Source organism: Melanerpes formicivorus, unplaced genomic scaffold (genome assembly GCF_026170545.1).
Source record: "Melanerpes formicivorus ecotype bairdi unplaced genomic scaffold, bMelFor1.0.p_v2 SCAF_17, whole genome shotgun sequence".
Taxonomy (NCBI): domain Eukaryota; kingdom Metazoa; phylum Chordata; class Aves; order Piciformes; family Picidae; genus Melanerpes; species Melanerpes formicivorus.
The window spans coordinates 9,958,142-9,972,176 of NW_027142369.1; the positions used below are offsets into that span (position 1 = coordinate 9,958,142).

Here is a 14,035-nt window from a genome sequence, read left to right on the forward strand (position 1 = left end):
TGCTGATACTGCAGGAGGCTTGAGGTTTTAATTTGTTAAAGAAAAAATATGCCACAAACAAGCAATCCCAAGCCAAGCACAGGAAAAGTGAGATTTTATACAAGAAGAAAATGCTGAGAAAAAAAAAATACTGAGTTACAGATGGGAAGCAAAGTGACATTTATAGCTTCTTGTAAACACTAAATTTTATACATTTAGAATGGGAAAACTTTTACTTGAACCACAGGATAAACTGTTATTCACTGCCATTACAGAAAACCAACAGTGACAGACAGCTCCTAAACACTCACCTTTTCCAATTTTGAAACAAGGTCTGAGTGGGATAGTTGACTTGGTAAAAGTATGCAATTTTTATTTATTTATTTATTTAAAATGTGAAAGGATACGAGGAGTTCCTTCTGTCCTACACACCAAGTAGAGACACGCAGCAATTACATGGGTCATCTTCCTCCCCCGGGTTAGGTGTTTGCTCACAGCCATCTTGAAAAAATTAAAGGCAGTGTCCAGACAATGTTGATTCAGTTGAAGCTGGTTCCCCAAGTGGTGTATCTGACGTTTCCCTAGAAAAAAAATTAACAAAGAAAAATAAAAGTCTTCACTTTGTAGTGAACATACTTCTGTGTTGGTGGGGTGTTTTCATTTGGGTTTGTTGTTCTTTTCTCTGTTGCTTTGGGGTTTCTTTAGTTTGGTTTTGTGTTGTTTTTTGTTGGTTGGGTTTTTTTTGGGTTTGGTTGTTGTTTTGTTTGGTTTTTTTTAAGGACAAAACTGAGAGGATGATTTTGGATTTAATGTCTGTATGAAATACAGACCTCTCAAGACTGAGAGCTCCACAGGACAAAAAATAACAAAATAAATGTCTCATTTAGAACTGCTACAATTGAAATGTGTGCAATCAACGAGTCCTGGAAAATGAAGCCACAAACATCAACTCTAGAGAGGATCCAAAACACAGCCAAGACTTCTCAGACAAAAGATTATGCCCCACTCCTTTATCATCATTTGACAATTAGCACTTGGTTAGCTGAAGCAATGAACTTCTGAAAACTGGAGGTCATGGAACGATTGACAGCGATGTGCAAACAGAAAAGACATTTTGCTGCAGCTCCCCAAGAAGTGAGGAAGTTTGCAGTTCCTCTGACCACAACCAAAGCAATGAGCTCTGCATTGAGCTTGCCCATGACCACTACCACCCATTGGAGGCACTTCCTTCCTCTGAACATTTTCGCACCCGAGCCTGCACTTAAGGCTTGGCTGCCAGACTGCCAAGATTGGTTTGTGGCTACAGGAAAACAAATGTGCCTTCATCCTTAAAACAATGAAAAAAAAAGAAAAAAAAAGTGTGTTTCAGATGATTCATGGCAGGAAGTGGTACAGCTGCTGGGACAGATGTGGGAAGCAAGGCCCCATCCTTCCTCAGGGCTCCAGCTTTGGAAGAGTGTGCTGAAAAGACAGCTTAAGAAAAGCATGGGGGAAGTCATGAGGAAAACACTGAAGCTCCTCAGCACACAGGGTCAGACAGCACATGAAGAAAATCCTATAATTCAATGTGCTGGGCAGATGTTTCCACTACGTGTATTTACAGGAAACGCTCATCTGTTCCCTTCAGAGATGTCATAACAAGCCTTTCTGGAAGGGGCATGACACCTGCCACGCACCTTAGCTACCACTGCTCACAGAAAGAGATGACAAACAGGCAATGCTTACTAGAACACCACCAGCACAGACCCCATTTCTTAATTTTGTTCATATCCCTACATCATCATCACTAATAACATGTTACAAAATGCTTAACCTCTGAAGAACATCCTGACAAAAAAAATGCTCCCATTCAGCTTTAATAAAAAGTGACTCCAGCCACACAGCCAGGGTCAGCAAGACTCCAGCCAAACAGGAGCTGCTACAGTGACAGCTTCTCCTTCCTGCACAAGTGGCAATTAGTCCACTTGCCAACAGTATCTCCCTTAAGATACATTGGTCAACCAGGTGTAACACATTTGGATGAAGAAGTAATGACAGAGGAAGGATATATCACTTTCCACAGGAGGTGTGGATACAATAAACTCCCCAAGAGTAATCCAAAGCCCATTATGTGAACAGTGTTTCCACTGCCATCAGCAGGCCCTGGACTAGTGCTTATCAGACTCAGTCTCTCAAATATAAATATTGCATTTTCCAGAAATTAGGACACTAACCAGTGCTCCTCATCCCCTGAATTTTTCACACAATGCCAAAGCAGGCTCAAGGCTTTTAATGGCCTTAAAGCATCAGTTTGTTCTCATCAGGAGCAAGGAGAATTACCTGCTTTTGAGTAGTAAAACTTCTTTTTATAGTGGCAGCAAAGCAGTTTTCCTGAGTGCTCCCTCCTCTGAGTGAATCCACTGTGGAGACCAGCATGGATCAGGGAGGCTATGGAAAGCTATCTCTTCTTATCACCTAAGCTTCCTATTTTTGCCATGCATGGCTGCTGAGATGAAGACACAAAAGATTTTAGGCACTACATGCAGATGTAGGAGCAATAGTTTTAAACTAGAACAGTGTAGATTCAGGTTAGACATAAGAAGGAAGTTCTTCATAATGAGCATAGTGAAATACTGGAACAGGTTGCCCAGAGTTACAGTGGGGACCCCATTTCTGGAAACGTTCATGGTCAAACTTGATGGGGCCCTGGAGCAACCTGATCTAGATGGAGATGTCACTGCTCACTGCAGGGAGGCTGGACAAGATGACCTTCAAGGGTCCCTTCCAACCCAATGCCTATGTATCCCTCCTTCAGCTGCAGGGAGATCCAAATTGTAATCCCTGCAGCAGCAAACACATAGCACCCCCTTTAAGCAAGATGGTACAAATCAAAGTCACAAAGGCAGCTGATAAAAAGAATCAATCTCAACAGTTTCAAGTGTTGTCTGAGTTTTGCTTTTTTTAAGCTTTACAAAAGATAAAACAACAGTGGCTCCTATGACAAGGAAGGGCCACATGCACTCCTGAAGGCTTTGTGGGCTAACAGTGAAACCAGTATGCAGGGTCCACCTGGCTCCACACAGACCAGACTGGTAAAGACCACAAAGCAAGAAGTGATGAGGAAGCTTCCCACACCACCAGCGTGGCAGCAGATGGTGTGGTTCTGTGCACACACTAGAGAAATTACCTGGAGATGCAGAGTAAGAACAGGAGGAGCATCCACGAGACTACTCCAACACTTCCCTGGCTCATCTCCATTACAAAGTAATCCTTCTCCCAAGCATAGCACACTCTCATTCAGGGAAAGCACAACTCAGAGTGCATTTCAGAAATAAAGAACATACCAGAAGATTTTAAAAAACAAAACATAACAAAACCACCAAGAAATATTGAGACAGATATTTGAAATTCATGTCTGTTATAAGCTATTTTTTGCCCACTGAGCTAACCCCATACCCAAGCTACCATAAATTTTCTCAGAGTATTTAACCTTTCCTTAGTTGAACTGTAATTCATCATAATCCATCCTAGGTAAACAGTATGGTTGTTTGAGTAATAAATGATTTTTTTTTTTTTTTGCTGAACTCTTCATCCAGCATCAATATTTTAAAACATTTAAAAATACAACTACTTTAGGGGTGACCAGTCATTGTCCATTAACAAATACCAACGAGATCTAAGAGCACTTAGGAAATGTTATTTCTCTGAATGTTTTACTCAACCTACAGCAGACCAGTGAAGGTTTTAATCCTGTATACTAATACTCCCTCTTCAAGCTGCTTTGCTAGTATTATGTCACTCTCATAGACTGTGGAAAAATAAGACAATTGTTACACTGCCACTGATCCCCCAAAAATTAATAAAACCTAACATGGGACAGGAAGCATCTTAGAAATTATGTGCATCTTGATGATTAACTTGGGTTTGTGCTTATCTGTTTAAGAGAGAAAGAAATGTACTACTTATAGCATGATCTAAGACAAATATTTACATACTGCAACCAGTTTCCTGTATACTAAAGAAAGATCAAAAGCTTTCTTGTTCTCCCACCACCACCTTGCATTTAACATGACAACTATATTCTATTTTTCTGTCACCTTATTACACACTAACAATAACAACAAAAATAGCTGGAGAAGTTAGCATTAGTGATCATGCTTCTAGATTTCTCCATAGGGAAGACAAAATACTTCCTACCTTCTTAAAAGGACCTGTTGTGGCAGAACAAGGGGTGATGGATTTTGAATTAAAGGAGGAGAGGCTTAGACTAGAGAGGAGGAAGACATTTCTTCCAGTGAGGGTGATATAACACTGGCACAGGCTGCCAAGAGAGATGGTAGATTCTGCATCACAGAGGCCAGGTGGTATATGCCTCTGAGAAACCTGAGAAAGTTGAAAATATCTCTGCTTATTGCAGTGGGGTTGGACTAGACACCTTTAAAGGTCCCTTCCATCCAAATAATTATTCCATAAAATGTATCCTTCCTATACCTCTGTAACTGTATTCCTTCTGGCTCCTTCACAGATTCAAGAAGCATTTCCATTCAAAAGGTATCTCCAAGAAAGGACAGGTATTGACTAAACAGCTGCTGCTCCATTAGTGCATTCAAGCACCAAACTGTTGTACAGTGCCCTCATCCCAGTCAGATGACAACCAAAGGTACATAATTTTGTGTCTTCCAATCTTTTCCTCAAATCTCACCCATCTGACATTTCTAGAGCTAAAATATTACAGAGATGATTTTTTTAAGTATAAATACATCAATTTACCCAGCTGGTATCTGAAGAGCAGACATTAAAACTTAGAGAAATCAGGCATAAGAGAACAACTGATCAAAACAAATTCTCTAGCCAGTGCTCCAGTTACCGTTGACAAACATGAAGAGAGGGCAAATACCCATTCAATACTGACAATTCCCAATATAAAAAGTCCTCCTAAGTGCAATGGTAGCCACAAACCCTGGAGAAGCATTTAGGCACCTTCCTATAGGAATGACTGCTCCTCAGCAATATGGTCAGTGCAGGGAGGAGTCCCAGAGCAGCTGCAAGCTACAGGCTGGGAAGATGAGCAATTCCTTCCAGCAAACATACAATATCACATTGTCTATCAGCCCTTGAGTGTACTTCCACTGCTCTTCTCTAGATGGGTGGCATTTTATAACCTTCCATTTGCTGTTTATCTCCTGACTGTCTCTATTGCTTGCTCCAGACTAGCAGCATGGCTTCAATCAGCCCTGACGGCTGACTAATGCCCTTTCCGCCAGTTTGACCATATGGTATCAGTGTGCAGTGAGCTGGTCCAGCTATCTGCAAGAATGCAGCAAGCCTTATGATCTCAGCCAAAACAGTGGGAATTATCCAACATTACAAAGCAATTTATTAGCAATCTGCTCAATATGGTGTTCACCAGACTACATCGCAGTGTTACAAATTCAGATGACTTCAACTGCGCTACTGGATGGAAGAGAAGAACTGCCACACCATTAAACTCTGCCATGCTCTGGGTTATAAATCAAAATCTCAAGATAACAGCTTCCTGACTTTATTATCCATTTTATCTAGCAGAATATATTTTTTAAAGTTTGAGTGGGACACTACTCTAAAAACTCCTATCTCAGTACAACAAAGGGACATCATCATCATCATGTGCTGCCCTTTTTTCTAAATTGCCAGACAAGAGTACAACATAAGACAAAATACAAAGGGATAAAACAAGCCTCTTAGTAGGTGCATCTTTTATTAGTAACTTGCAATAAGAGTTGCCTCTTTTGGGCCTAATGGGGTTTTGACAGATCCTGCAATTTATTTATTATCTTTTTAATCAAAAGAAGCAAACTTTAAGGTCAAAGCTTACACTTCATGCTGTCCTTGCAATTCAGTGATGGCATTAAAGTGGTGCCGAAGTATCTTTGGGAAATGGACAGGGAACAGTGTCTTTCCAAAAGGGCAGGGTAAGATCATCAGCAAGGTTACAAAAATCCTCCCCCTTCCCTCACCAGTAAAACAGTAAAATTATTCTCCTTTCAAGAGCAAAAGAACAGACGTCCAGAAACTACAGAAATTTGGCAACATATAGGACACACACCAGGGAGCTCACATTTATTTCTCAAAGGCTCATCGTACCATCAGGGTGGAGGGGGAAGCAGGGGAAGAAAAGTAAGAGAGAAAAGCTTGCACTACTGTAAGCAACACACAAAAACAAGTTCCCAGGCTACCAAGTAGTAAAGTTTATCACGCTTCTGAATCTGCATGTAAAAACAAAAGGCCCTTTTCAGATTCTAGTTCCAAGCCTACTAAAAAAAGTGTTTCTACCCATCTACTTCCAGCATGCTGAAACAAACACTGTCATCTTCTCAATCAATGCCAACCTCAGTTCTGTGAGCCGGCATGGAAGACCTGAACTGAGAAGTTCAAATAGGACTGCTGAATGCTACTATCCTTTTATTCCAGAAAATGTCTGTTCTTTTGAAGGAGAAAACAGCAGTTGTTACAAAACAAAACATGTAAGCTAGCCACCACTGTCACAAAAATAGATTTGCAGAAAGTCTTACTAATATTAAATGCTTACACAAGAGGTAGTTGATACCAAAACTGCAGCTTAAGTTATAATAGGAGAAAAATAGGAAGAGGGGAAAAAAAGGGAAAAAAATAAAAGGAAAAAAATCAGACCCATTCTCTACAAGCAATTTTCTTTCTTTTATGAACTCGTTATTACAGAAACATCTTGTTCTCTTCCTCTACTCAGGAGGAATAGCACCTTTTTTTGGATCCCTTAAAAGTCAGTAATGTCAAGCAGCTACAGATATGTATTACTCTCATCTGGCTTCTGCCTGCTCATCTGCAGCCCTTCCTCTGCTCAGACTGACAGGGGCTGTAACGCTGCTATTTCAAAGCATTATGTTTCAGTACAAAGCCTAAGTTTCCAGGGAAATAACAGGCAGTACGCAGCCACAGCTTAGACGAATTGTTATGATGATGCTAAACTGCATCATCACAACCCAGGGATACAGATTCCTCCCCCTTTCTGCAATTTGCTTGAGGGCCCTTAGAAACTAGCACTACCTGGGCCAGGCAATGGAGTCATGTTAACAGCACTAATCCCTTTTTTTTTTGCAAAAAGGATTGTTATGGTAACAAACACCCGTTCTATTTAAGGAAACGTTTTGGATGGGTTTTTGCTCGGGTACTCATTTCTAGAATTTGAATTAGCTTTTCTGACTGAATTTTATGTACAGATTTTATTCTGCATTTGGTTTTCATTCCTTCCCCCCTCCCCCCCTTTGGAAGGCTCCTCAAAAGTACTCCCAGAAAAAGGAAAAATAGGAGTTTTTATGTGTGCACATCCCTGCATGCTTTGTCATATCTTTGACTTTCAGCAAGACCCAGCTCAAAGCCTGAATGAATTTCCTGCTCTTTGCTCCATGCCAGGCTTCTGTTATATGTATTACAAATAAGTAAAACAAAGCCTCAACAAGGAAGGTCCAGGAATAGCAGTAGGGCTACTCTCATAAAGGCTGGTCCCAGAAGCCTAATCAAGGGTAGAGTCCCATAATCAGAGAAAAGAAAACATTTATAGCCCAAACAATGCAGGGTGGCAGTGCGGAAACCGAGGCGATGGCTGCAGCAATCACACCAAGCGTTTCCAGCAACATGCACAATACTGTGAATGAGAAGCAGCTTTATCTCTGTGATCCTGTAGTGAAAAAGGCCAACAAGCTGTAAAAGTACCAGCACAGTAGGACATTACAGCAGTCCTGACCCCACACAACAACTTAAATTTTATTAAGGAGGTTAGCTAAGAGCTTCTCCCAGTAACACCTATGAAGAAAGCGATGAACATGCTGGCCTCATTTCCATGCTCTGCTTAACTTCAGCCTAGCCCCAAATACCCACTTTGCCACCATCTAATTGGGGATGCACTCCACATCCCCAGACCTGTGCTCTTCCATACAAGAGTTCCCCAGCTCTTGCATGGAATGTGGCAGTCTCAGGGCTGAGCAGCCTGGAGTCTGTGCATGCTTGGCCCTGCTCCAACTGATGCATCCCCGTGTCTGTGTTACCTGGCAGGCCTGCTTGGAGGAGTGCCCAAGGGTACACTCTGTTCCTGTTACCTCAAGAGCAAAACAGTTACTGGCCATTTCCCTGTGATAGTCTGCTAGCTGCACTAGCACAACTGTTTGTGGGATGCACAGAAAACCCAATCAGTAAACTGATCCTTGCTAAAAATAACCTTGTGAAATAAAAATACTTAATCCAGACCTTTTTACTGAAGGATTAATGCCTCCACTTTATCTTCTTAGGGCCAGAACCAGCCTATCTAAGCACAGAGACCTGTATTGAATTCCTCTGCCTGCTGACAACAACCCAAACCATCCATTTTGCCTCCCATGAGAACATCCCATCTACCAGGTGCAGCTCCCTATCTCTCCTGGTAAAGCCCTTCCATTGCATGTCAAATGTTCATTCATTTAGCCAAAGAGAACTAGCATGCATCTTTATGATAAATGGCTTAAAACTCCAGATAGATGTCAGTACTCCAACCGCTTCTTAAATATTTGATACTATGCTACTTTTCTTTCACCCAGAAAATCAGCTGTTAACATCTCTTCCCAGCACTTATCTGTACTTCTTTAAGTATTCATTCCCTCAAAACTGGCCCTTGTATTCCATTAATGCCAAAGCAGGCCTGCAAAGCACCCACATAATTTCCCCCACCCCCCTTCTCATGCCCTTTTCCATTCCCTGATTATATGATACCACTCCCACATGAGCAGCCATTTTGCATCTACAGCAACTGGGCATTTGAATTAATTTGCCTTACCCACTCTGAAAAATCTGGCATCATAAGCAGCTCCTCTGATTTTTTGCATTCAGATCCTGGAATTCTGCATCCCTTATAGGTGCCACCTTCTACTGCTGTCATTTGATTTCCAATAGTCCCCTAACTGTTACCCCTACCCAAATGTCGGACTAGATGCCATAAGGTTTATTCATGGACCGCATTTCATCTATCTCTACCCTTGTCCTACCATTCTTAGACAGCAGCTTGCTTGCATCTTGTTCTTACTTAACTGTAATACAGCTAAAGGACTTTATGCTAATGAAGTCCTTACTGAACTTCACTTCTGGTCTTAAGAGCTGGAAAACCACAACCAATGCTGACATTGAAAACACAACCAAAAATCCCACTCTTAATTCCCTAGCAACTGATCATGACTGTCTTAAGTCAAGCTGAAGTCCAAGCTGTTGCAGCAGAGCGCATTCCCACCTCTGGCATGACATTTATGTGGCTGCATACTGATAGAAATGAGGGAACCTGCTGAAAATCAGCCCAAAGAAAAAGTTAAATTTTCATTTGGATCAGTTCCCTCATAATTCAACAAGCACCCTCCCAAGCCCTAACAGCAGCAAAATATGGCCAGGGTGAGGAGAAATGCTGTCAGCAGCAGCATACACGTGGATCAACTTAAAGCAAATGTGAGATTGCAGCCTAAATGGGTCAAAGAGAAAAGTACACACTACCCCCACACTTCTACTGCTCCCAGCTCCTGCCACTCTCCTCATACAAGCAAACTTACAGAAAAATCTAATTTAATCATAGTTTATACAAATGCTAACATGTTCATTAGCTGTTTGTATATTAAAATGCTTCAGGTCATTTAAGATTATTTTTGGGAGAAGCAAATATGAATATTTTTATATCCCAAATTTTTGACAACTGGAATTTTTTATTCATGGTAAGATTTGCAGCTGTTTCAAAGTCAAAACAGCTGGAAGGCTGCACTACTGGCAAGAACTGTAAGCACATGTATGATTAATGTAGCATAACCCTCACCTATCTGACAGTAAGGTAATTAGAAAGAAAAATTTAGGATACTAAGAACTTTTAGGTAGTGGCAGCTTTTGAGCATGCAAGATTTCCTTCTGAAAGCACCAGCCAGGCTTTGCTTTAATCTTTCCTCTGTTTTGTTTGGACAACGATCTTTTAATTTATTTTTAAATAACACTTTAAATGGCAGTTATTCTTGGAGATCTTTCTGTCTCTATATACATATAAAGCTTTTTTTCCCCAACACTTATCAATTATCAATTGTTACTCTTGTCACAACAAGAAATGAAAGATTTCTCCTGTCACACAGCATTATTGCTGATCCAAGCACTACCTTCAACCACCCAAAATCATTTCTACATCACTGCAAGAAAAAGTAAAATACTTACTCATGACATAATATGACAGTTTTGAAAAGACCACTTTTTAGAAGTTTTAAAAACCCACAATTATAGGATTATGAAGTGATCAGAACTTGTTTCACAACTATGAAGCAAAACACATTTAACTAACAAGCAATTGTCATTAACCTACACAGCCAGAAAAAGTCAGGAATACAGCATGGCATAGGGAAAAAAATTTTGCCTATTGGTCAAAATTATCAAAACAAAGCAAAACTGAAGACTATACACACAAGGATCCATTGCTGCAATGGAAAACTTTACAGATGCAACCAGCATATAAATCAGTGCAGTGCTATCTGCTCACTGACAGCGAGTTCTAGCGCCTTCCCTGCAGATCAGGGCTTTTGCAAGGCAAGGAAGAGGAAAAACTGACAGCAGCCATTTTTCAGTCTTGCAGACACCACAGAAACAGACAGGAGCCCTGGGAGTCAAGGTGCTTTGCATGGATGAGAAGGATGCAGGAAATGAAGGTAGCCCCTGGTCAGAATTGTCACTGGGGGACAGGGACAGGAGCAGTAGTAACTGAGTTACTGCAGCTCAACAACTAGCACTTCTCAGCTGCACTGCAGCAACTATTAGCTAAGGTCATGCATACTAGGATTGTTTAATAAAAAATAAAATCTATTTAATAATCCTCCTTTTCTGCTATAAAAGCCAGTTCAGCTTTTCCCTTTTCCTGCCAAGAGGCTCTTAAGTATCTCTGTGAACCTTCCCTACTTTTCCTGCTCACCTTTAATACCTACCTTTCATAACATGTCAGAGAATGTACTTCTCAAATACATGCAGAACAATTTTCCTCCTCTGAAGTTCAACCCAGCTCCTCTGCACACCAGTTGTTCTGCCAAAATACCACTGTTAGTGCTAAGTTATTTCCACACTCCATCATCCACCTGTGTAGGCAGGGAAGATCTTACTGACAGAGACTAATACCCACTCAGCTCTCAATGCACTTGACTTAAGGCTGCTGCTTCTCCTTCAGGTGTTTTGTTTTGTGGGTTTAGGGGGGTGTATTGTTTGTGGGTTGATTTTTTTTTCTTCCCCCCCCCCCCCCCCAATTTTACATGCAAATCTAACAAAGGGAATAGAAGAGAACAGAACAGAATAGAACAGAACAGGTTGGAAGAGACCTTCAAGATCATTGCGTCCAACCTATCAACCAACACCACCTAATCAACTCAACCATGCAACAAGCACCCCATCAAGTCTCCTCCTGAACATCTCCAATGATGGTGACTCCACCACCTCCCTGGGCAGCCCATTCCAATGGCCAATCACTCTATAAAGAATTTTTTTCCTAACATCCAGAATAAACCTCCCCTGGCACAGCTTGAGACTGTGACTTCTTGTTCTGGTGCTGGTTGTCTGCGAGAAGAGACCAACCCCCACCTGGCTACAATCTCCCTTCAGGTAGTTGTAAGACAGCAATAAGGTCTCCCCTGAGCCTCCTCTTCTCCAGGCTAAGCAGCCCCAGCTCCCTCAGCCTCTCCTCATAGGGCTTGTGTTCTAAATCCCTCACCAGCTTTGGTGTTCTCTGGACACGTTCCAGATTTTACATGACTGACAGTCAATGATGTACAAAACAGTAAAAATTTCATATATATCAATTAATTGGCAAATTCCTTAAATAATCTCAAAAACAATGAAAATAACCTGAGAAGGCATCAAGGCAAAAAGGATTGAGGAAAAAAAAAAAGTAATTGAGGGGGGTTGAGGGGGTGAAGAAAGTTATTAAAGATATCAAACAGATGAGAGATAAAACATGATCTAAAAATGGAAGCAGGAAGAGAAGTGAAATCAAGCTGGGAAAAGCACAGAGACATTACAAAAGCAAGAAAGATTGTATTAGGTTAATACTTATTTAAGGTTCTTTTATATGAAACTGACAAGAGCGGTCAAATACTTCTTCCTGTACAGAAGGGATAAGAAACTTAGCACTTGGGTAAGAGAGCATCAATCTTTATCCAGGCTGCAGCTAAAGAACAAAATTCTGCCCTTAGTTTATCCCTGGCAGGCAAGTCCATCAGCTACAGCTAACAAGGACTATGAATCTAAGAGGGTTGCTCTCCTTTGCCAATACAAAGGGATTATTTAGATTAGTGCTACAACTGCCCCTGATCATTTTATCTGTGCACTGTCCATAGATGATAGAAGTAGTTACAGACAGCTTCACCCTCAACTTCTGCATTACTTTTCCTTTTTAAGCTAAAAATAAGTGACAGTTGCCACAAATTTCAGCTAAACAATGCAGTGGATCAGTGAAACTATTTATCAAACCAGTCTCTTGTGCTATCTGCCACAGCATAGAACTGAAAAGAGGTTTATGTTTAAGGAGAGGATATACATATTTCAGGAACAGCCTTATATTTCTTTAAACAATCATTTTCATAAAAGTCAGATGTACAGATTTGTTCCAGTAAAGAATTAAAATTACAAGGCCATCTATGTATTTCTACAGAGCCAATGTGGCCCTTATATAAAATATTTTGGCATATTTCAGTAATATCTGCCTGTATGCCTGTGATCCTTTCTATTTATATGAAGCTACTCTTTACATACAGGATGTCATCAGCAGCTGTTCTGGGAAGAGAGAATTCTCGCTGGACTTTGTTCTCCTCTTCAGGAACCCTAGTATTAAAGACCAAGAGCATGGCGGGGGAATAGGTGGTGGGTGTTTAAAGACCCAGAGTCTTCATGATTTGTTAAAAGAAGAGCCGAAGATCACTAGATTTTCTGGAAATTCAAGCTATTAATAGATAAAAGTGTCAATCTGTGCCTAAGGACTCATAATGTGAAATTAAAGGAAAATGTAAGCACTGTGTTAATGGGAACTTACAACAAAACTCAAGGGAACTGGTAGAAACTCCCAATGCTTGGAATATACGAATCCAAGAAGGGCAAAACACAAAAATGAATGCTATGGAGTGACCCCATGTAAGAAAAATGGGCTAAGATGATTTTTTAGGTTAAAGTAAGTTCTTATGCCTTTATAGAACTGAAAGCTTCGCAGGACAGAATCATTCTGTATTCTAAACCTACAGAATAGGGGAAAAAATTCCCATACTCCTCCCTCCCCAAACAGCCATCTCTGCTGACTCAACATAACAGCTAAATACGCCTGTTCGGTTTGGCAGCAGAACAACACAGACCCAATGTCAACCAGGCAGACCATCCTGACCTGTACAGCAAAGATCCACATACTCAAGTTGCCACCTGTAGTTGCTATTCCATACTAGTTTTCTTAAACTAAATATTGTATTAACAACATATCCCAAGGGGAAAAATTCTCAACACTTGCTCACGTAACAGCCTGAGAAATGTCCCTAACCAAATCTTTATATACCAGCTTCCTTTCCTCTTGTAGATGATCCACTTGCCTCTAGTGTGCCAGTCCTTAGTTGGCAAAGAAAATTGTGGGTAAACACAATTACATTTTTCTGTTCTTTATGTGATAAACCTCAAAGATCAACTACAACAGGGTGTTTTTTTCTGTGCAGTATGACTTCAAAATAGGATGTGAGATCATCCATTAAACATACATATCCAAGACTAGATATTATTAATTCATTTTCCCCTAGGTAATATGGCATGGTGAAAAATAGCTACCAGAGAACATACCGACTAAAGACTTAAACAGAAATCAGTGGATTTATGTGATGATTGCTATGCAGCACCCTAACGGATCTCATTATATGGAGACATGGATTCTTCTCCCCTGACACTGTCACTGCTCCTAGAGAGTAAATGCTGATGTTCAACACAAGGAGAATATTGATTGCAACATACCCCAGAAACAGTTCTTACACCAGTTGTGAGAATGATCTATCTGAATGTAATACTGCCTGAG

The 14,035-nt window shown here is 40.7% G+C and overlaps 1 protein-coding gene across 4 annotated transcripts in view; it reads right to left on the bottom strand.

Moving 5' to 3' along the window:
- Positions 1–14,035, bottom strand: part of BRF1 (BRF1 RNA polymerase III transcription initiation factor subunit) — a 178,193-nt gene that overhangs the window by 131,876 nt on the left and 32,282 nt on the right. For all 4 annotated transcript variants that reach the window (XR_010988633.1, XM_068148887.1, XM_068148886.1 and 1 more), the window contains exon 3: positions 387–560. Coding sequence is in view for 3 of the 4 variants with exons in the window: in XM_068148887.1 (XP_068004988.1) it covers positions 387–560 (174 nt within the window). In the remaining variant the exon portion in view is untranslated. The remainder of the gene's footprint in view (positions 1–386; positions 561–14,035) is intronic.